The sequence below is a fragment of the Ylistrum balloti genome, unplaced genomic scaffold (genome assembly GCF_031769215.1).
Source record: "Ylistrum balloti isolate Yb309-2 unplaced genomic scaffold, AGI_CSIRO_Ybal_v1 Utg370196, whole genome shotgun sequence".
Taxonomy (NCBI): Eukaryota; Metazoa; Mollusca; class Bivalvia; order Pectinida; family Pectinidae; genus Ylistrum; species Ylistrum balloti.
In genome coordinates this window covers 1,226,876-1,252,372 of record NW_026782173.1, presented here as the reverse complement: position 1 = coordinate 1,252,372, position 25,497 = coordinate 1,226,876, and the positions used below count along the sequence as shown (strand labels likewise).

Genomic DNA, 25,497 nt, shown 5'->3' with positions numbered 1-25,497 from the left:
AAAGGAAACATATTTTCTTCATATTTTACCAGTTTTGTATCCATTAATTTTTTCTACTCAGCTTTGAATTTTAGTTAACGGTAGAAGAGACCTGACCAGAGTCACGGACTTGCCAAGGTGTCATTAAGTAATCCAACTATCGACTATTGTGTTTGGTTAATAAGACTTTAAATAATATTTCATGTCACAGTCTCTGCATATTTAGAATCTGTTTGTCATAATTCATAGCACTATGCTATGCAAAATCCGGAAATAAACGTCTGAACTCTTTTGTGTGTCATGTCATCATTAGGATATGAGTAGGGGTTGGTGGGTGATCAGCCCGTATTTAATAAGGGTGCTTTAGGGGTGTTTTAGGACTAGCTTGCCTGTTGTTAGGAGGTTAGGGTGAGAAGGTTCACTGTCCATTTGAAGCATTCTGACATGCCAGGTTGACTTTGAAGAGAGAGTGAGAAATAAAGTTAAATACAGATTTTTAATACTCTTTTTTTTTTGTTTAGAGTTTTTGTAACAGAGAAATAAAAAATCTTATCCTACAATGGATGTTACAATACATGCATGTCTTCAGTATTGTTTTGTAAAACACTGATTTAGAAAGTGATGATGGAATCAATTTAATAGTTTAAATATGCCTTTGTCTGTGAATCACACAGAAGAGTTCTCCTTCCTGTAACATGATGGATTACGATAGAACATCATTTGTTTCAAACTTGTGTCTGACTTTGAATGGCAGTACATCAGTAAGTGGATGAGCTGTCACCAAGGTAATGAAATGAAGCTCAAAGGTGTGATGAAAATTCATTGCATCTAAAAATTGCTGTATATATTTGGAATTTATGAGTTTAATCATTGCATCACACCATCTATGATTTCCTTTGAGAACAGTTAGCAATCTCACACTTTGCTCCTGCAAGATTACATAGCTAAAGGAAATGCTGTCGCACTACTCTCTGTGTTTGAGCTTGGAAATGAGTTGCCTGCTTGAACATGATAGTGTGGTGGCGGTGTGCCTGGCGCTGTGGCTCTGGGAACCGGCCTGTATCGCAGACACCCCTAATAGAAATAATGGTTATTGAATCAAAGAATCAATCCTACTTTTACAGAATCATATTAACACGGTGACTTTTTGAGCCCCTCGTTATGTTTTTGTCGTTAGCTGAGCTTCAGAACATGTATTCTGTGATACACTGCAGCGAGCTGTTCTTTGTCACAGAAGTCTAGAGATGTCGCAGACGGCTGATCGTGACAGAGCATGGAACACCAGGGCCTGGTGCTACCTAGACTAAAAGCCTCGGATACAGATTTGGAATCCAAGTGAGATGTTAGTCCATAACGTACCGACATAAATGAAATAAACTAGTATCAGTGAACATCAAAGACACTCTCCAATCAATTTATTCAGGAGAAATTGGCCAACCTTTGAGTGTAATGTTCATTTGGTGTTTTTTATTTGACAGACTGTGTTAAAAATCCCCAAGCTACATTGATTGGCTTATACTGGCTCAGCATGTGGACAGTGTACTAGTATAACAGGACGTTGGAAAGTGCAATATTTCTGTGTTTATGTCCCGCTTCCTTGCCTGGGTTTGGCATAGCCATGTCATAAATCACAGTCCTCCATATCACGCCTCAACTGCTGCATCCTCCCATAATGTGTAAAAGAACAGCACTATCTAGGAGAGAAAAAATCGTAAAACTTTCATTAACATAACATGTGTGATTTTTTCATCAGTTTCTTTGATGGCTATTGATTGTTTCCTTTATGAATGTGATTGGTATGAAGGCATCGAAGTGCCCCAATAAAAGAAACTCCGGTCAAAACAGTAGAGGAAGTCACTGACAATGAAACTGCATCACCATAGCAACCGGAATACCTAGCAATTACCCCATACTAGCTTGATGTCCTACCAATTAAGGGTAGGAAAAATTCATTTAAGTTTTCTCATGAAAGTTCTCAACATTCTGGCATTTTGCCGATTCAGTGTGTAAAAGTAAGGATATTAAACTTGCTCATATTGATGGTTGATGTTAGAAGCTTAATCAAGTGTCGGGGTTTTCTCCGTGTTAGTTTTACAGACTTTACTGCGACGTCTTCAGTCTCTCCATTCTCTGTGTGTAATGCTCATCTTCCGTTAGATCTTGATGTTATGGGAAACTTAATTGCTGTTTAAAATCTATGTTTTGAACCGTTGCCTGGTGCCAATCAATAGGCTACTACAGGAGACAAAGCTTAAGAACTTAATTGCGAAATTCATATCCTGTAGTCATCAGCAGATTTCCTCCAATGTCACAATGGATTTGTATTTATGGTTGCTAAAGGGATAGAGAGTGCATATTCAGATATTCTACAGAACTAAGCTGCTAGTATTAAAATTGCGTGACTGTTTAGATAACACTAAGCCCTGTATATCTCTGTAGATAGTTCATATGATGACTCAAATCTCTGGCTTGTATCATTTGGGAAGTTGCACACCTATTTTGTAGAGTTTGTATTCTGATATTGGATCTTCATTGTACAGCTGAATTTGCATGAAACGGTATGTGGTCAGAATGCTGAGATGGAAGGTAACTACAAGCAATAGATTGACATATGTCCAGGGAAATTGATGAAATAATGGCTGGAACTCTGGAAAGGACAGAACACATTTAGATTTTATGCCTTGCTCTCAACCAAAATATTTATGTCACTATATATCAGGCATGGTACGTGGAGCTGCAGGATTTAGATGGATGGAGGATCAGTTGGAATAAACAAAACTGTGTTTATGTTAACCTATATGGGGAGAATTATGGAAATGGCATGAAATAGGATGGCATGGAGTGCCACCAGAGGCAGAATATCCCATCTGGTGAGGCTGGCTTCCTGGGACTCCAATTTCATCCAGTGGGGGACCCATAAACATCTCAAAATAAAACCAAGTCTCATTTGTCAAGCTGGACAGGAGGGTCCATTACAGTTGTATGTGGTCAAACTGTCTCAATAAGGCCGTCCAGTCTATATGTCTTAGCTTGATATCCTCTGTGAAATGGACAATAAACATGAAGCAAAGCCTCATAAAGTAGACATGTCTTGTACAGACCTCACAACCTCATCAATAGACCCAATAAAAGTGCAGAGTTTGTACTATTCCACTAAAACCTGTAGCCTATTTATTATTCTGCTTGTCCCTCTTGCCAACCCTTATCATTGTTCACTTTTCATTGACAATTGTACAGCTTGTTTGAAGTACATTTGATAGGGAGCATAGGGCATCAGGTTATTATAAATATCATTTATCAAATTCCTCTATAATCTTACCCAATCTATTCATTGTCATCATTTACTATTTGACCTTTAAAGATATTCAACATAATCGTTTGTTGTTTGACAATGCTAGCGATATATCACAGCTCTCAGTTTCTACCTTAGATAATGCTTAATGTTTAGTGCTGTATAGCTTTCAAAATGGAACACCCAGTTGTCTAGAAGAAGTATGACTTGTCCTGTTCCATTTGTAGTAGCATTTGTCTTCACACTTTGTACAGTGACAGAAAGAGTGACCTCCCCTTCTTGTCTCTGATGTCATATCCAGGAGGTCAGATGAAATATACACACCTGTCAGTTGTGTTTGTTTATAGCTTAGTTCACACCTTGCTTTGGTATTTCTATATCCTAGTTTTTATATGACAATGACTTCACAGAATTGTTAACCATTGGTTCAAGGTAATCTTTTGAGAATTTTGAGTAAATGTTCTGGAAAAATTTGACACAAGGACATTTAGAACAATATGTTGAATGTAATTGGCCACAATTAGAAGGATAACATTTGAGAAGATCTTTACATAGGGTAGCTTATATAAATGGACACCAAAATGTACTGACAAAAATTCTGTCTACAAGCTCTTAACTAATGATCAATACAGAAAAAGAAACTATCATTTCAATTTGTTTAAGTTAGATAATTTCTGTTGTAGAGGTTAGTTGGTGTAGGGGCATATTTCTTAGAGTTTGGAATATGTGATAATTTAAATGTCTGTTCTAATATCTTGTACTGTTTCACAATTCCCTTCATTGTCAGGTTTTTTTGTAAAATCTAGATCACTTCATTTTAAATGCTTTCAGTCATGCGATTTCAAATTTAAATGCACACATGATTGCAAACTAGTAAAGTTCTAGTGTCCACTTTGTGATGTCTTATTACCAGAAAAATTTACTGATTTGATTCAAACTGTCCTTACTCATGACTTGCTCTGAGGTAGGTCAGTTGGAAATATTACACAGACATGACTTGCAAAATAGTAATCATCACTATATTGTTTATTTTTCCAGTTTTTGGATTAAATTTATTTGTTTTTAAATCCTGTAATTTGAATCCTGTTTGATACTATGTAACGTAATGAATTTCACATTGTATCTAGTTCATTTGGCATCTTGCAACTTTGGTGGTCTATTTTTTTCTTAATTTAAATTATATGAGGAATGATATAATATAAATACCCATGTTGACCATGACTTGCCAAAAGTATCGGAGACACTGTTGGTTTTATCTGAGTGTCAGTTTATGATAAATAAATGCTTCATTGTTATATGGAGATGTGTACAATCCAGCAATAATATTTTTCCTGTGGACATTTGAGTCGTATTGAAAATTGATCATACCCCAAAAATGTATGTTTGTGTCACATGATTGTATCATTAGAGGTGAGATGTGTTTGTTGTTACAACCTTAAAGTCCTTTACAAATAACAAAAAATATTCTAATAGACAGAGAAATCATAGGTATGCAGCAGTTTTTCGTTGTTTACATAAAGGTCTTTTAAATGTATAAAATAGTGATAATTGACACTAATACCCCTCATATACAATATATTACCTGTATATATATAGTGTAGTAATGAGGGGATGTGTATATAACTAGCAGTGCCATACCCATGAGTAGTAGGTATATGTCCCCCTTCTTGTATATACTGTTCTGCTGCAGCCAATTATAAATGGGCCATGAAGATTAGCCAGTGTATAGCCTGGTCCTATCTCTACAATCCCTCAGGGTCTTGGTATATCTTTCTAAATTCCTCACAAAAACACTGACAGCAGTCACTGTATATAATGACTGCATCAAATAATTTAGCCTGCGAGAATTTCTCTAAACACAAAACTATTAATTTTATGTAAAAATCCATTGTTCAATTTATGGTGGATGTGTGTATGACTAATGGTGTCTCACACCCTTCATGATGTAATTAACAAGAGTCTGTTGTCTAGGAAAGCTGAAGATTTAATTAAGGGGAGTTAATTCATTACTTACCTTTTAGAGTTGATTGTTTCTATAATTATTTTTGATGTTGATTGTGCAATTTATATTTGGAAGATGATTAAAGACTGTTGTTATTTTGACATTTCCTTTTAAACTATAAACTTATTAATCAGATAAATCTCTTAATCAATTAATATTAAGACAGTTATTTAACGTTTTTTCTGATCTTTGGAATCAGTAAACAAGTACACATGTCCTTGGTTTTGTAAAGTGATTTATTTTGTTTTTAGCCTGTCCTTACCTTGCCAGCTAGTTCTGAAAGATGATTTTATCTTCTAGTTACACACAGCTGTAGGAATAGACTGGAACTGTGACCATAACATGGTCATTAATATATCAACAAGTTTTGCTTGTGTGTGTGGGGAGGTATGGATCCCCTTGCCCCCCTGTTGGTGTGTGGTGTGACCTCTAACACACATTGGTACAGGTCCCACTCAACATGTACGGCAGTTTTAGGCCTGATTAGGTTTCCGGCACCCATTAATCATCCAATATGTTCTCACAAATGTTGTGTGCTGTCCCTCCCCACACCAACTTCCTGTTAAAGCTTGCTCCAAAATATCAGAATTCAACACCCAAGTTTTCTATTGCTGTAGTATTTATGGGCTATCAATTCTAATTCTGTCTTCCCTTACATAGGGAGCAATGTAATCGCCATCCTCATCTTATCCATCTAAGACAGTTTGGGGGTGGGGAGAAGGCTGAAAAATCTCTAAATGCTAACATATGTTATGCTAGATTGATATTTAATGTTTTTTAAAGTAGTATGTGATATTTGAAATCTGATTACTCTTAAACAACCAAACAATATGAAACCTTTAGGCAACAATTATTGTTTTTTTCCCCATTTAAAATCTAAATCACCTTTCTTTAATTGTATATGGTATAATATGATTATTTTATCTGAATCTGGTTTTGCAATGATGAAATGGCCCCTCTTTAAAGAAGTAAATCCAATACATATGTGGATTTGTGTTTTAAAGAGGTTTTTCAGTCTTGGCTATACCTAAGATGCTATATCATCATTACAAGCTGGCATCATATAGAGCCAGACAAATGGGGAAATGTTAATTACAAATTCTTTACTAATCACAGTAAAGTACTCTTGATTAATAACACTGTAAAATTCTTATGTAAGATGCAGAGAAGGACTAGATGGAAATTCTTTATCATCAACATAAGGTCAAATGATAATTATGAAATCTGGATCATGAGATTCATGTGTGTATCGGTGTAAATAAAATCGTACGGCACTGTTTTCACAACTCCTGTATTATACTCTGTATCAGTCTCCTGTTTTTTAGTTTTGTGTCAGACTCCCATATCTCAATGCTGTATTCCACACTTTAAGCACTGTTATCTGTGTTTCTGGGATTGTGGTGTATAGGTTAGCTAACCATCAGGAGTCCTGCCATCTGGCCAACCTGCACAAGAATTACTAGGTGAAGAGAGGCAGAAAAAAAATGATGTATACTCATTTGCCTGAACTGTGTGTGTTGCTGTGCACATCTACCAGCCATTAATAAAACTGTTTAAGACATTGAATACCAATCTTCATGAAGGCAGCTTTTCTTGTTGATTGATAGTTAGGAGTTAGGTAAACAACTAGCAGACATTGTATTTCTCACCTGTCATCAGCTTTAGCCTTCCCTTCATCCATACTGGAAGTCGTACACTAGGCCTCCTCACAATGAGGTACACTGCATGTTTTATGAACCTTATAAAAAAAACAATATTAAGCAGGTCATTATTAAACTAACTAGTTTGAGATTTGATACAAGGATAACTTAAATAATTGAAAGACATCAATTTTTATATGTATCAATTTAAAAAATCTAATTTCTGTACTTTTATGTTTTTCAGAGTTTGTTCCGGGTGCAGTACATGGAAGTAGTGACCCACGTCTCCTTGGGTCTCCTATGTTCATCAAGGAACCAGAGTCTTACTACTACATAGTAAAAAATCGACCAATCGACATTCATTGTAAGGCTGTTAGTGCAGTCCAAATAAAGTTTCGATGTGCTGGTGTGGATCAGTACCATGAAATAACTGAAGAATATTTTGATTCAACTCTCAATAAAAAAGTGATATCTAGTCGACTGGAAGTAACACGGGATGAAGTTCAAGATTATTTTGGAGAGGGTGGATTTTGGTGTGAATGTTATGCGACCAATAGTTTACTGGATACTAATAATGGAAAGAAAATCAAGAGTAGAAGAGGACTGGTGGAAATAGCAAGTAAGTCAATTATTCTCAACTAAGGGAGATAACTAAGGAATATCAGAAATAATTGGTACTCTGTAACTTTATCCACACAGTATGGATAAGTAATGGGTGATGGAAATATCAACTTTTAAGTATAATAGTATTGACATTTAGTAATCAGTTTTCATTTTCAGACCATTATCATAACTGTTATTGAAGCTAAGCAAATTGTGATTTGGTTACGTAAGATCAATACACTGCCTTTGATACTTCTTCCAGATTGAATTAACAGCTACAGTTATTGGACATATCAGATACAAACCTAAAACACATTGCAGGCTTTAGAAATGGATTTTATTGATACGTACAGACTGACCTTTCGTGATAGGACCAGCTTTTCTTGATACTGGATGTAAAAACGTGGATACCATCCATTACAGTTATGGCTGTACTCGCTGATGACAATGATACATATAGACTCATTTCACACTGCGCCTATATTAATATCAAACAAATTCACATTGGTTTGTTCTTGATCAGCTTAATTTACTTCTATCGTTTCCACAAAGGCCATCTATTGTTTAAATGGAGGAAAAAAGCAAACATTGGATGTACAAGAGATGATGGTGCTCAATTAAGCAATTAATTTACCCGGTGGAATCAGAATGTACACACTGTGTCTGTTTATGATCGCTGAAGGCTCTGATCAGAGGTATAACTGACAGCGACGCCATTACAGTTATATATCAAGTTATTACGATAATTGATAAAGAGGCATTGTGTCATAAGTACATGAATAAGTATAACTCACCATATTGAATGGTTGTCATGGTTATACACGACTCCAGGTTGATTTATATGGAAGGAACATGATGGATAGTCCCCATGACTGTCAGTGCATGTCCCTGTCACCATGGCAGTCAGGACACTTACCTTGTTGGCCAGCTGAGGTCAATGTTCACTCTGACCATGTGCACACTACTGGTCAGTATGATTCTTCAATACACAGAAAAGACCACCCTGTATGTTTTCTTTACATCCATCATCTAACTGTTGTCTTTCTCAGTCGTCATAAAGCATAAATTTCACATTTTTATTGTTCAGCCAATAAATCTGTCTATTTACAAGACCAGGTTTTGACCTCATGAAAACTTCTACAAATCTATGTGTTTGTGTGATGTATTTCCCTATTGATATATCATTGTCCTGAAATTCAGGGCGTCGTCAGAAACTTATATAAGGAAAAAAAAATTCTAGGTTTTAGTTGGTACATTCTTGAAAAGCTTGAGGAACCTTGCATCAAATCAAAAACACAGAAAGATAACAAATAGACTTAACATTTTATGACAAATTATAATCTTTTGAAATCCTTATATAAAACTTCCAAGATATCAAACTAAATGGAGTACAGAATCCAAACTTTCATGAAATGAAAACATTCTACTTGTAGCTAATCATTTCCCAGGCGATGATGATGGGGTCAAGGTCTGTTGATATCACCTCTATCTCACTCGACCAGGGTTAACCTGTAAAAAGAAGTTGTTGGATAATTAATCAAAGTCAAATTTTTCTGGCCCTCAAAACTCTTATCTGGGTATTTGTGTATGTTACTGATCAGACAGTGGGCAGTGAGACCAATGATGAAAAGCAAGGCCACATGGACAGTACAAAGATAGCAGCAGGCAGGAAGTGGATATTTTTGACAACTTTTTAGATTTATATCTGTCAAAGATAATCTTGAGTAAAACAAATATGCTACATTCTACATCCATCACAAATGTCTGCACAGTGAGGTTTTTTATATGACCTCCAGAATGACCCTTAGATTATAAGAAATTAAAAAAAAAAACTGTATTCTTGCCAACTATAGTTTGCTTTATATCAGAATGATGTTAGTTTATTTAAAATCATACTTCAGTTCATATGTATCTAGCACCTTTCATGGATTTTTCTGAAATTCATAATAGAAGTCAATTTCCTGTTTTTCCTGTTGACTAAACCCCTATGCTATCGTTATGTAGGGACAGCGCCCTTGGAGGACTCTAATACTGAAACGTGTCAGCGTTTATTTTCAAGTTATTACACATGTAATGATAGAAATCACTAGTGTATGAATAAAAGTACAAATTAATGACATATATCTTGTTTGTTGGTATGTCTTGTAATAGAGAAATAATATTGTTATAGAGAAACATTTCTGAGAGAAGTGTCTTGTTAAATATTTTTAAGATGTGGAAAATGTATAAGATGATGATGAAGAGAAACAGCCATCTTTTATGTATATTCATGATCCCTCTACCTCCCTGGGTATAGAGGGGTTGGGAAGGGTCGTACTATCCAGCCCAGCTGTAACACATGATTATAAAATTTCTAGTACCAAGTCATAACTCTACATCACAGCACAAAGTCTATATGATATGTCAGCAATGAACTTTTTTGATGCCAGATAAAAAAAATTCATGTTATTCATTTGATCAGAAAAATCTGGAGAGTGAAAGACAAAAAACATATAAATCATGTTGTGTTTGGGAGGAATGGAAAGGAAATGTTTTAACGAAAGAAAGGGACAAATTTGAAAAAATGAAGAGATTCATTTAAAACACAAATGTAGGTCCCCTCTATAATGTTCGTTTAAAACACAAATCTATACTGTTCCTATTGGAAAGACTGCATAGAACACTAAGAATTCACATTTCAGAATTGGTTATATTTTTGTACCTACCAATTTACTACAACATAAAGCCAGTCATTGTAGAAACTGCAGAAAACTGAATCAATCATTAGCTTTAAACTATAAAAAGTTAGTTAGGAAAAATCCAATTTTTATTGATCTTAAGTGGATAGAAATCATCCTTAATTCTAGATTTGGATCCATGCTATTTCCCTGATAGGTACTCAATTGCATGTTAGGTGATGCAATGGTGGCCGTGTGGTGTATTAAAGCGATCATTTGTGCCAACACCGCGATTGAATGTGCTAGTTGAGATGGTGTAATTGCATGGTTCCATAATACAGAGGAATAAAAGGTAAAGCCAGCTATCCGAGCGGGAGTCATTCACTTGTACGCCAGGCTTTCCCATATCTCGTTGATAAATGGCTGGTGAACATGTAACCTGGTTCGTGTAGCTTTACAAGGCATTATCAAGATTGTTAAATATGTACTAATGTTGTACTTTGGAAATAATTTTACTCACAACATTAATTATATTTTCATGAGGGAAATAATCTCAATATATGGAAAATTTGTCCTAAAAGCTAAAAAAAAATTGTTAAGTTTTGTGTACACAATTTTTCAAATTGAAGTATTTAAGAAAAGATATTTAATGCTACTTGCAAAACTGTTCTGTAGGAAGAAATATTTAGATATATAACGTCATCCTTTTCAGTGAAATGATTTTCATGAGATCTTTTGATACTGCCTCTCTTCACCTTATATGGGTAGACCTTGATACCATTATAAATTGTGAAAATTAAAACTAGGATATTGTGTCAATTAAGAAGTGGATGAATGGTTTTCAACTTTCCTGACAAGCAATTAAATTCCCAGTTAAAATATAATTAAAATTCCAGAGGCTAAAGCATTTGTGGAAGGTCACCGCCATTCTGTGGCAGGCATCGAGGTATTACCATCATAAAATAGAAACTTTATAGTTGCTTTAACTGTGCAGTCTGCTCCAGACAGGGTAAACTATCGCATCCATGCAGGTTAGATATATGTAACATAAATACAAAGGTGTGTCGTGTTCAGGGATATCTAAAAACAAAATGTCTTTTGGGATCAAACAATCAAACATAGAAATGTAAATCTCCTTTATGAATGAAGTAGTGCATTTAAAATGGTTTTAAGGACATTAGAGAAGATGTTGGGAACACACAGAGAGTCTGTTTTACCAGGAGGTGTACAGAACAAACCATTGTTTCCCACTAACGGTTAACATTTATACGATTCCATGTATGTTTTTCTTTTTTTTAACTACTTAATGATTAGCAGTTAATAAATCCAGATGTTAAATGTTTTATATGAATTATTACAATTAGGAAAACCGGATGTTAAATGTTTTATCTGAATTATTACAATTAATAAATTTGTGTTAAATGTTTTATCTGAATTATTACAATTAATAAATCCAGATGTTAAATGTTTTATCAATTATTACAATTAATAAATCCGGATGTTAAATGTTTTATCTGAATTATTACAATTAATAAATCCGTTTAATGTTTTATCTGAATTATTACAATTAATAAATCCAGATGTTAAATGTTTTATCTGAATTATTACAATTAATAAATCCGTGTTAAATGTTTTATCTGAATTATTACAGTTAGGAAATCAAGATGTTAAATGTTTTATCTGAATTATTACAGTTAGGAAATCAAGATGTTAAATGTTTTATATGAATTATTACAATTAGGAAAACCGGATGTTAAATGTTTTATCTGAATTATTACAATTAATAAATTTGGATGTTTAATGTGTTCATGAAATTATTACATTTTAATATCCCAACGATATTATATGCCTTAAATAAATGAGAAATTATTTAAAGATAAACTTACAAAATATTTGTATTTCAAAAAATGCATAATCTATCAGTGAAAATTTCCTTATATAGATTAGCCAATAGGTCCTGGGTATATTGACCAATCATGAGGTAGCTGAGCCAGCTGTGAAGAGATTATTTCAATCCATTACAAATCCGGTGAAAGTGAGAGTAATCAAGACGCATTTACTGATACAGAACTTCTTGACAGAATTACGTCATCGTCATACATGTTATTTGGGCCGAATTAAATTTCAGGATTAATTTTAAACCCAAGACGATTAAAATTCCACTTAAATTTTTTTTTTTGCAAAACTTCCATTTCAAATAAGTTGCACCTGTGTTTAGTTGATAGAACACAGAAGTGAATGACTTCCAATTATTGCCTATCTTGATCGAGACTAAATTTGAGAAAGATGTGATACACTTTGAAAAGGAGAGGTCACAACATGAAACTGTCCTTGTTGAGGCGTTGTGCAGGTTTAGAGTAATCATCGGAGCCTTTCATAACACTACCTCTGTCAATATTTAACAGCGAAATATATCATACAGATTCATAGTCTACAGAACGGCAGGATTTTAACAAAAATAAATGTTCATTCACAAAACAAGTGCTTACAGATAAAATATTATGTTAGAGTCGATAAATATTTGAATAAGGGTGAGCAATTTAGCATAACCAACCCTGGGAAGTGTTTCATTATGTTAGATGGTAATCGTGGCTTCACACCTGATTCAATATTGATTCATCAGAAATTGATTATATATCTACTGATATTTACAATAACCAAGAAAATAACAAACACAGAATATTGATGAGTAGGAGGAGATTGTGGTAAATACCTGTTATAGATAAATCATGACATAGATTTAGCCTCATAGCTTATCACAAATCTTCAGGACTATTGGATTGATAATAGCATTTGTAGATAGGTAAGATATTTATTGAAATCGTAAACTAATTCCACTCAACTTTGTATATAGTTTTCTAGTGATGTTCATTGTTGCACATTCTTTCAATTCCAAATTAAAATTTTGATGTTATAGAGCGCTGAAGATGAGGATATCATACTTTGTATTATATAGAGTGATATTTTTGTTACCACAATATCAATGTGGTGTTTTGTTTCTGTTCCTTGCGTTGATTTGAAGGTGGTTTAATATTTTTCGTTTTTGTTACAGTAATGCGAAGACGGTTTGAACATCAGCCGATGTCGCTGCGTGCGGCCCTTGATACAGACGCTCAGCTTACCTGTCTACCTCCAGAAGGGAAACCGATGCCAGAGGTAGGGATAGGTTTTGTGGTGAACACACAAATGCACTGATTCTTGAGCTTTTGACTTTGCATGCTGCCATGTTTTTTCATGGTTTCATAGTTAGCTAGAATTACCCAGAAGTCACATAATATCAGGATTAGTCTGTTGGAGATGATGACAAGTTGTGCTCAGATACATTTGATCTTCACTGCATCAATTGCAACTTAACTCTCTAATTTCTTTTATGAGGAATCGAGGTTATATGACCAATAAAGGGATATGATTGAGAATTAGATGTTTGAATAAAAAACTCGAACAATTTATACATTTATGGACATCAGATGGTAATACCATCTTCCGATTATCAATACACATGTCATTTACAATTCATCTTTTCATTTTTATACATGTATCCTCCTTAAATGGTTGGGTAGGCTGGTATAAAACCTAATTATAAATTGTGATATGTAGTGCGATAGGGTGTTGAGATTATTCGAAATAGGATAAGTAAGCTGGACATATTTACTTCATGTGATCCATGGTGACTTTGATACCTGAGGTTAAAAAGCCAGGTAAATAAACAACATGTGAGAGTAGGTAAGGAAAAATGGACGAGACTCCACACAAAGTAAACAGCGGGTATCCTCAAGACTGATGTACTGCCCTGTAATTGAATTCATAAGAGCAAAAATGCAAAATCTGCTTTGAATCTTGTCACTACTGCGTGAAGGTAGAACAGTGATACCTGTAATTATGACAGGAGAGTTCGTATCAGGTTCCCAAGGATTCCGATAGCAGATGTGGCCCTAGCTGCTACAAGGTGTTTATTTCGCATGGCATACTCAACTCAGCTGGTCTTCATTGTTATTTGTCCCCTGTTTTCAGACATTTAGAATTCTTTATTTCTTGATTTTTATTGTAATGTTATAGTTTTAAGATAGCAAAATTCTTAAATACTTTTAACTTGAAATTTTTATTGTTTTCGTCATTAAAGGGTTTTACATAGCTGTTTTGTCACAGATGATTTAATCATAGTATGTGACTCATTATAGAGTTGAGATGAGAGACCTGGACTGTCGGGTGTTGTGCAGTCTGAGCGTTTTTTGTTATTGGATTCAATAAATCGTTCCATACATCAGGATATACATTCATCTATGACTAACAACAAGTTCCCCATCAATCATGCTTCTTCAAATCAACACAGACACATAATATCACCTAGGTTTTCTTGCATGAAAATTTCATTTGAAGGAAAATATATCTTACGTAAGGTGATTGTTCTAGACAGAAATACATTGTCCTATGGTAATATTGTCTGATTCATTGGAAGTGTACTGGCAGTATGGCAGTCTAGAAATTAAAACTAATATGTCAATTGCTGTCATTGCGGGAATGTACGTTCACATGTAATTAGATTCTACAAGAAATATGTAATCAGGGGTCTCTCCTTCACCAGAAAGCAAACACTATACTCTGAAGAAGTGGAATTGAAAATGTAATCAAGCATATATATATAATATTTCTTGATTTCAAACTATCAATGAAGAATATTACAGGAATGTTATGGATGATAATTTAAACACCATGCAATCCTCTTGTACGGAGAGCACTGTTTTGTTTTCTGTACAAAGTGGTCCTTGTCGGTTGTCTGTGTATTTTGGGAAAGATTTGGATGTTTTATGTATGTTGTTGTAATATAGGATGTCGCTTGAGGAAGCCAAAGATTATGATTAGTACAAGTTGACCAGGGTAATTAGGGAAGGGAGTCGCTTGAATACACCCAGCTACATAATTAGGCAGCGATCTTACCTTAGTTTGCGTGCCATACAGTAATTACTTTGCTTCTAGGTATTTAAATATAATTGTACGTTACAGAATTTTTGACAAACTTTTGATAATTGGAATCATAAACTTTAAATGCTATTGGGTTTGGGGAAAATGACCTGACATTCCACATAATGAGTTAAAGGGTGATGGTAGTAACCATACCAGTTTATCAATGTAAAAAATCAAAACACATTTTTGGAAGAAATTAAGAGAAGTTTTGTGACACCCACTCAGGTTTGTGGTGAGATAAAAGTTTGTCTAGTTGTGGGCCGTGAAAGACACGGAATGATGGGTATATTTGAGCTTGCACTTGATTGCATAATATGTATGGTGTAGGGTCAGAATTAGAACTTCTTATAATTGATATATACTTGGTCTGGCAAACACAAAACCACCTCTGTTGACTTAGATTGGGTCGGACCTGTCATTGCAAGGGCCGAGATGGTTATCATAACCTGTCTGTTCCTCGGTTTGTTAAGACTTCTTTGTCAATGACAGATCCAATTTTACCTTGAAATTATCATAATTTTATTGAAATTTTATAGTTTGTTATTAGATTCCTATTCATTGTTGAAATGATCTGCAGTTAAGGGGAAAACTTACAGATTAAATCCCTTATAGAATTCAATAGGCAATGTCAAATTTGTTCTCCAAATACAGGTGCATGTCTTTGAAGTTTTGTTTAACTTTACGAAATTGAATGAGGAACGGTTATGAAAATAAATCAATCTTGGGCCATATTTTTTAAAGGCCTTTTGCAGTGTTATCAGAGTTTTATGAAGACGTAGAGATATTCGATTACAAATCTCCAAAAGTATTATGATGTTTTATTGGAATGTATGCCTCACGTACACAGTGGTTTTTCCTCTAGATGAAATATACACCAGGTCCATTAAATTCCCTGTTTTTGAAATAGAAGAAAAATGGAGCTACTTTTGATGGCAATGATAAGTCTTCACTATATTTTTTGTCACATTAAATTAAACCCTGTACAAATTCAGGATATTTTCTTTGGTATGTAAAATGAAATAAAATGATACATTATCATAGTGTAGCTAAGCATTTGTAGATCAGAAAGCAGATCCAGTATATCTAAAAAGTCGGAACACTGGCAATACTTTATACACATTCTACATGTAATTACTTTGGAAATATTCATCACACTTGAAACACTTACTTGGTTGTTTGTGATGTGATGAGATAAATATTGTCTAGATGCTTAATGTATATACTCAAGAGTATTAAAAAAGGGACTGGAAGATTAGATAGGTATTTGGTATATGGCTGTTTGATATGTCTGCATGGGTTAGATACATGTATTTGGTATGGCTATTTGTTATAGTAGTTTGGTGATATTGGTTTTGTTATATGGTGAAGTGTTAGGTAGATATTTTGTATGGTTGTGTGGTAAAGTGCCTAGGTAGATATTTGGTATGGCTGTGTGGTAAAGTGCCTAGGTAGATATTTGGTATGGTTGTGTGGTAAAGTGCCTAGGTAGATATTTTGTATGGCTGTGTGGTAAAGTGCCTAGGTAGATATTTGGTATGGCTGTGTGGTAAAGTGCCTAGGTAGATATTTTGTATGGCTGTGTGGTAAAGTGCCTAGGTAGATATTTTGTATGGCTGTGTGGTAAAGTGCCTAGGTAGATATTTTGTTTGGCTGTGTGGTAAAGTACCTAGGTAGATATTTGGTATGGCTGTGTGGTAAAGTGCCTAGGTAGATATTTTGTATGGCTGTGTGGTAAAGTGCCTAGGTAGATATTTTGTATGGCTGTGTGGTAAAGTACCTAGGTAGATATTTGGTATGGCTGTGTGGTAAAGTGCCAAGGTAGATATTTGGTATGGCTGTGTGGTAAAGTGCCTAGGTAGATATTTGGTATGGCTGTGTGGTAAAGTACCTAGGTAGATATTTGGTATGGCTGTGTGGTAAAGTGCCTAGGTAGATATTTGGTATGGCTATATGGTGGAGTGCCTAAGTAGTTATTTGAAATAAATACTAGTGTTATCACACTGGTCACATCTCAGGATGTCAACACCAGGTCATTACAGAGGTGCCACATATACCTACCTCTGTTATGGGGGTGTAATGTCTTGAGCGCTCCAGTGGCTATGATTGTTGAATGGGACACCTGCAAAACGGACAATATAGCTAATCTTGTTCAACTATCTTATTTAGGGTCATATTTGTTTCACCCAACACAACATTGCTAAAAACAATGTCCATTATAAGCAGGAGAGCTCTTTGTTTGTAAATCACTGGTTTAGAACACCCAAGAGGAGATTTCTATCCACCTAATAATGTATCCCATTGTCGAATTTCGATTTACGGTGCTGTGAAAATCATGTTGATACCATTACATGTAAAAAAAATTCTGTGGTCGAATTGATGGATATTAAATAAAAAATGTGATATGTCGAGAGTTGAGCATAATGTAGAGCACATTGAATTGTCAAAAGTCAGTAGGGTCACCTGTGTATAGCATTTGGAACTCAGGTTTATATACAAACTTTAGATGGGCTTGACCAAATGTTTGTGTGTTTCTTTGTGTTATTTCAGACTGCTTTTAAACTAGGCGTTGTGTTACCATTTTGTGTCATCCTGTTCAAAACTCCAGATTAGCCAACAAATGGCTATCTCAATCCAGAATCTGTCGTTGGTTGTCATTTCCGTTTCAAATTTTTAAAAAAAAATTAAGATAATGAGTCAACAAATGTTACCTATAAAGAACTCTTGACGTCAAATGTCACCGTCAAAGACGTGCTGATGAAACCAATACCTATGTGATCTGTATGTGTGGTTACAGATCACTGATTTTCTGGTGTATGTATTAGGAGTGCTGCTTATTGTTTCAAAAAAATGGAACACCCAACAAACATGTGTGATAAACACGCCCTGTCATAATCAGTTTGTTAATAATATTTAAAGTCATCAAGAATCTTATAGATAGTAGACTGCCTTGTGACCAGTCGGTAAAATCCTTTCATAATGTTTGTATTGTTACAGAAATTTTGAAGTCAAATAATGAATATGTATCTTTGTTAAGAAGGGAGAGGTTTTTTTTGCCACATCAGATACATTTGTTTACCAAGGCCATTTGCAGGAAGATTACGAAGATTATTGTCAATATTGGAAGTGCAGTGGTTTTATTTAGATTGACAGAGATTTCTAAACTGGAAATACTTGGGGTGGTGTAGACTTGGAAGACAGCTGACGTGCAATAACTAATTAAAAATCTTTGACAGCGATCTTTTCATAAAAAACACCTTTCAGCTAAACTCTTGGTTTATGAGTCTGCCTCAGGACACACTAAAGTACGCATGGTCCCTTTAATTCTAAATTATATCACAGAAATCAATAGCCTTTGTTCTCAAATCAAAGTTAATTACGAAATTGATTTCTAAGATTTCCCAAATCATATGTTCATTGGAGTTGTTTCCCTTGCCTTCTGTCACTGCCCTTTATTTGTCACTGTCCTTCCTTCTGTCACTGTCCTTCCTTCTATAGATACCTACTGTTCTGAATATGATCAACATGCACAATTTGTGTCATTATTCCTTGAGAAAGATATCTCAGTTCAAAAAATTTTTTGTTACAAGAATTTTTTTCATTATTCATTGATTTTATGTTTTCAGGTATTCTGGCTGAAGAATGGAGAGGAAATTGACATCAAGAAGACAAATAACATTATTTCGAGTGAAGGAAATTTGCTGTTTCCACAAGTTCGTATTTCTGATACAGGAAACTACACCTGTGGGGCTCGAAATGTTGTGGCAAAGCGGCTCAGCCAATCAGCTATTTTGACTGTCTATGGTAGGTATTCATGAAAACCCATAGTTATATTTTACCTGTAAGGTCAAAGATGATTGAATTTTCTACACATTAGATTCTGACAGAGATATTGTCAAATTAGAGTGGTGGAGCAGTGCTCTCTTGTAAAGCTATAGTTGACAGAACAAGTGTCTCTGGTGTGTGTCTCTTATATAGGGTGATGTGCTCTTACAAATGTACATCTGACAGAACAAGTGTCTACACAGTGGATAAATACCAGATGAAAAATTGAAATGGAGCTGATAAAAGTTTCATTTATTAATAGGTTTTTCAGTATTTTTGCTTCTGATGTTATCTACATTGGAGCTGTGTAGCTAGGGGTGGTGGTATGGAATGACACACAGATAGCAATATCATAACCCATTTACTTAATTGTATGTATATAATCCATCCAGCCGAGTTCACTCTGATGCCTTGTTATTGATAGAACAATCAGTATTTGTATAATGATTCCGTTTGAAATTTGATGCAGGAATTGTTTGTGTTTTGGTTATTATAATGATATTGATTATGTTTATCTCGTAGTTATGACACCCATAGCACCATTCTAAGGTCTGTCATGTGGTCAGTGGTCACCCCATTGTCTGACCTCGGCATGAAATTACAGCTGACTTTAAAGGACAACTTTAGGATATCTGTACTATTGTGAGCAGGTGTGTTTTGTGTTGGTGCTAATTACCGTGATACAGGATATGCCCATCTACTTATATAGATAGGCCTCCAATACATTTCTCATCACATTTACTACAAAATTTAAAACTCAATATTTTCATTAGTAAAGATTGATTGATGTTGTCTGATTGATGTCCTTGAACTAAATAGTCCCTTTCATTAATCCTGATTTCCCTCTCCCCCTCAAATGTTCCTAATAGCTGTGTCTTTATTTAGGAACAACATGCCATTAATTAACTGTAAAGATCGTTATATCTGTTATGATTCAAATATTGGTGATGGTAACAAAAGCTAAGAGACAAAAGGGATGTGTTATTGGTAGAAATCATGGAATGGATGCTTGTTTATTCTATTGTTATTCTGATTCATGGTGTCTATTTTTCCAGTTATTATTGTATCATTTAAGATAACAAACAAACGGGTATCTGAAAAATACTGATATTTATAATGTAACGGGTGCCTTAAGATATTGGACACTCAAAAACCTCAGAAAAAAGCATATAATTAATTTTTCAGTTTAAATTGATGCTTATAAGACTTTGATCAAGTCAATAATCACCATGGTAACAATTAAGAATATCAACAGATTTTCTCAGGAAAGTCTTGTAGACACGAGTTCCTGGAGGTAGAGCATTGTGGATTTATGAGAACATCCTGACCTTGAATAATCAATCAGCATGTTTTAGGGAGAATTTCACCAAGAAAGGATGTTCTTTCTCCTTTGGTGGTAGAACTGGACACCTGACTGATATTTTATTAATGAGTTTTGTTATTAGAAAAGTGAGCTGATCTTTCTCAGCTTTTCCTGGTACATTTTACACATACTCCTGATTATGTGGTGTTGAAAATCAGAGCAGTTGAAATTCCTTGATAAAACCCTGGGAAACTGTCCTAGTCTGTGAGTGATGATGGGAGGCTGTAGACGAGCAAGAACCAAATGGGGTTAATAATGAAAACTTTGTGCCGCAAACAGACAGTTATAGCTTGCTGTTGGTCATTTGGCATTAGAGGTAAGGGTCATAATCTGACCACCAGATAGAGTCCGAAGAAAAGATTACACACGTGGCAGTAAACAAAGAAATATGTTTGTATTTTGGAGTGTTCTGGTGCGAAAAAAAAAAAAATTGTTATTTCGGCATAAATTGTATGTGAATTTTTTAACCTCCCTTTGTTTTTACCATGTCTTCAGTTATACAATAATATATACAGAAATAGAGTTAATTTGACATGTACATCCAGGTGGAGGTAATTCTACAGTGTACACATCTAGGGAAAAGTTAAAAAGGAAAACACAGTAAGGAAAGCAATTTTTCAAAGAAAAAAAGACAATGCATAAGGGTCTGAAATTTGAAGGAAGTGTAACTCGTTTGACATTTTATTATCAAAATAATTAATGCTTCAATTTACCATCATTCAAAGGACTCAAGATCTGTCAGATGTATGTCGGACCAATATTTAATTGTGAAAGCTTTATGTAAAATGATTTTTTATAGAGGAGATATTGTCGGTTGAAATGTTTAAATAACCAATGTGTTAATGAGTCTCCGTTGACATCTGACTACCAACATGAGTGATTAGGCCGATCATGGACATCTACGATAGAAATGACAGGAGATTATAGTCAAGTTTTTATCAACTTTTTTTAATTGTTCTATGCTCCTGTGATCAAAGACAAGTTAGAGAAAAACATGTATACTGGGCGTATCTGTGATCTATTACAGTGATTAATACAAGGATCCACCAATCATTTGCTTACAAATAAACTCTCTCTCTGTTGATTGTTCTCAGTTACAACATTAAATACATTTTGAATATCTACAAGAACATAAAAAAGTGTTCATGAAATAGTTCTGGGTCTGTTATCAATTAACTATAGCATCCACAGTAGTCGTATACATCCTAACTTTGTAAGGAGACACAAAACTTTCATTATTTTTTGCTGACACTCTGTAGTCAATTTGTGTTAAGGCGGTGTATTCATAATGGACAGACCCTGTCCTTAAGACAAAAAATAACTGTATGTTGTTTTTTGTTTGTAAAATCTATCCTTGTTGGTAAGGACTGTACAACAGCCATATCATAATACAGTACCAGTACATCACTACAATATCTATAACAGCACGTCAGGGTGACAAGGTGAGCCCATATCTGTTTTCAAATGGCTGTTTTTAGTGTGGAAGTACATCAACTGAAGTTACTACTCACCAGAGACCCTGTCATATACTTTAATACAAATGAACAGAGTTGAATTTAGCTTGATGACTGTTACAGCTTTAAGTATGCCCTCAACAGATTACATAAACAAGTCTTGCTCAGAACTTTTTGGTAATGACGTCTCTAATGAGGAGGGATTGTGGAGAGTTAACATAATTTAGTCACTCTGTGAGATGTTAGATCAGTCTTAAGGACAACACCTGGCAGGGATTTGCATTCCCTATACACTTGATGTGTGTTTAACATTTTGACTCTATGAAAGGACTATAAAGATTGCTCAAAATTTGAGAAAAAAAAAAGATAAATAAAAGTTTAATTTTAAATTCAGTCTTTGGAAAACTGGAAAGTATAACAAAAATTGAAAAAAAATTATCAGGAAAGAATTCTGCATAGCGTATTATGCTGCTGGTATGCTTTAAAAATGATACCTGATTTAGAGTAGAGTTGTGGGTAGTAGGTGTGGTGTAATGTACCAGTGTATATAATCACTGTCTGCTGCAGTTGATTTTCCTGCGTAATATCTCTGGAGAAGACTGAGATGTCGGCACTCCAACAGATTGCCCATCCCAATCAAGCTCTAATCAAGCATGACCACTGTTTCGAGATGTGCAGCAAGATCAAATAGTCTAAAAAATTTCAATTCAATTAAGTGGTTAAAATGTTTTCGAAGGAGTGGATGTCAGACTCCAGGTTGATGGAGTTTTAGGTCAGATTCATTATGATGAGAGATTTGTACTCTTGATATTAGGAGTATGTTGGTACAATCCGATTGTTGGTTTTTTTTTTGGGAACACCAAAAGTAACTTATTGTGTAAATGACATTAAATGTCACAGCCAAGTTAGAAACAATTGCATCTGTCAGTTCTGTTGTGACAGCTGTGATGTCCACTTCATTGTAACCAACCCTGTCTTCACAGTAAAAACAATTCACATTGAAAATCTAATGATTTTGATTGCAGTGAATGGTAGCTGGTCAACCTGGAGTCAGTGGTCAAGTTGTTCAGTCAAGTGTGGTCGTGGTACTGAGAAACGGTATCGAGCTTGTACCAATCCAACCCCTCTAAATGGAGGTGCACCGTGTGTTGGGGAGACGAGTCAGAAGGCAGAATGTACTGCTATCTGTCCAGGTACGTACCTTATCATCTGTACTCATCCTTTGACATCTCTTCACTTTCTCTCTCTCAGTTTCTCAAGTTTTGTTTGGCAGGGAGGAAATGATGTGCCCCTGAGATTTTAGGTACCTAACAGGATGGCTTGCTGTTATTGGCTGTACCTATGTGGTATATGTTCTATTTAGTCTACAAAGCAATTTCTTAGTGTTTGACAAGGCAATTTTACCAACATGTTTATAAAGTAGTTTTAGGTTGGGATGTAAAAATAATTTTTTTAGTTATTCATTTTCTCTTTTTCATTTGATCATCTCTCAGATAAAAGCTAGTTTCTCTGTCTATTAAACATATGTCAAATTTCTCTACATAAATTACCCCAGACAGAGTTTTGAGAGACACTTAAGTAGGCTCCATACCGTTTATTGAAAACATGTTCTGTATAAAACTCCCGTGTTCTGTTAGAAATAGTCTGTGTGCGTGGAGGGGCTGGTTACAGAGGGGCTCTATATGTCACAGTCTAACTACTGTACAGGTTCCCTTCTACTCTACCTCAAAATGGGGGACGATTTTAGGGGTCATTGACATAGTGACCCTGTGGTAGGATTTGGGAGTCGAAGGGGCCAAGTGAATCTGTATTGTATTACATACACCAGTACCAGTGGGCCCCAGTGTCTAGACAATTCCTAATTCCCTGGAGCCAAATTCATTCCCTCTGTAATTACAACTTATTCAATAAAAAACAGAGGCAAGGAACAACTCTCCCATGAGCCCAGGAGATTCAAGAATGCACAAACATAAGTCATGTGATTTGTTGTTAGGAATCACAGGAACACCATGTTGTTAGTTTCTTTTGCCATCTTTTTGCAAATTATTAACATTCCAAGATGTTTTATGGTGATCCTTAGAAAATTAGGTAGTTATTTAAATAATTCATTCTGTGACATGAAGCTATAGTGTTTGCCATAACATAACCAAACTCTAGAACTGGAATAAGTGATCTAAATAGTCATTTCATTTGACAGAGATATAAATAAATCTTTGGCACAGGTTCATTATCAGGAGAAAGATCGTTAAAGGCCCCAAATCATCATTCTTTAAGAGGCTTTCATGCTAATAATATCAGATGAAACAAGATGGGTTTTGGAATTTGGTATTACAGAATGCATCTTACGCCTCACATAATGAGGAAATGGAGGTTCATCTTGAAAAAGATATTACTGAAAATTACGGCAAATCTTTTATGACATTTCCACAAAAAAATACATCATCAATGATGAATACCATTATGGTGAAAAATTGTTCAGACCATCTGACTACGATTCACACTAAAGCCATGTGACAGAAGGAGCCAATGGAGTGGAGTGACCAAGACAATCATTATGGTTCTTGTTATGAGAAATCTGGACCATTTAAATGTTTGGTAGTAGTGGTGATTTACCATAATGTTTTGATTAATCTAGTTCAATTAAATGCTTGAAAAGTGTTGGTTTCATTAAGTATTAGCATAATATCTCCATGGATCTAGATCAATTAGATGTTTTACACCAGTGTGTTTGTGATGGTTGAGATCACCTAAAAGCTTTATGTGATGACTTATGACGTATGAACCTTTGTTTGACAAAGACTGCCCTTCCTGTTTATATCATAGCAGTTTGATATGGCCTGTAGATTGTACATCTTCATTAGTGTGTTGGGTGATATGGTGGCTTTACACGGTCTAACATCATGTGCTGTACCCGTCAGTCACCCAGGCTGATATCACAGTCATTATAAATGTCTCATTAAGCCCGTTTTCATTATCAGTAAACATCCATATAACATACTGTAAACCTGGAGTTTTAATGTTGTACATAAACATAAAGCTGCTAGCATTGAATTGTATTATATTTAATGGATTTCATTTCAAAAGTAAAAACATCATCACTTTAATTTTCATCTTCAGACTAAATATATTTGGAATCCTTAATTGAAAAATTGAAGATAGCAATTAGTGCTGATAATATTAGTGTTGTAGATATTTACAGAAACTTATTTATACAATGAATGAAAGTGTAAATCAGAAATCTTACTGGTTCTATGTGTCAGTTAAAAGTAACATATACTATGATCATTCAACATTGTTTGCTAATTTTTAATCATTTAACTTTATTAGCCTGAAATTTTCTGACCAGTTAATTTTCCTGAAATTCTGTGATCATATAACTTACCTGAAAGTCATATAACCTCAGGTGTTTATCTGTGTTTCTAACAGTGACTGCTTATCTTGAATCCTATAAATTAACGTGTTAACAAGATGAGTTACTACAGTCAATAACATGTTAACAGTGAAGTAGAACTGTTAATAAATCTGCGATTATTTCGTGTTAACCAGATCACTGTGTAATTGTTGGCTTTGTTACTGTTTTTGCCTCACTTTACCTGGACGTGGTGTAGATACAGGTAAGCATAGGAAAAAGTTACCATAGGAAACAACATCAACCCAGAAGTAGATAACTTACTAAATATTTTCATCTTTGTGTCTTTGTTTCATAATATCTAATGGTTCCTT

General features: G+C 34.7%; 1 protein-coding gene across 1 annotated transcript in view; it reads left to right on the top strand.

Annotated features, from left to right (window-relative positions):
- LOC132551368 (netrin receptor UNC5C-like) overlaps positions 1-25,497 on the top strand; it is an 80,744-nt gene that overhangs the window by 33,359 nt on the left and 21,888 nt on the right. The window contains exons 2-5 of the mRNA XM_060215506.1: positions 7,158-7,532; positions 13,226-13,329; positions 18,759-18,936; positions 22,800-22,967. Of these exons, the coding sequence (XP_060071489.1) occupies positions 7,158-7,532; positions 13,226-13,329; positions 18,759-18,936; positions 22,800-22,967 (825 nt within the window). The remainder of the gene's footprint in view (positions 1-7,157; positions 7,533-13,225; positions 13,330-18,758; positions 18,937-22,799; positions 22,968-25,497) is intronic.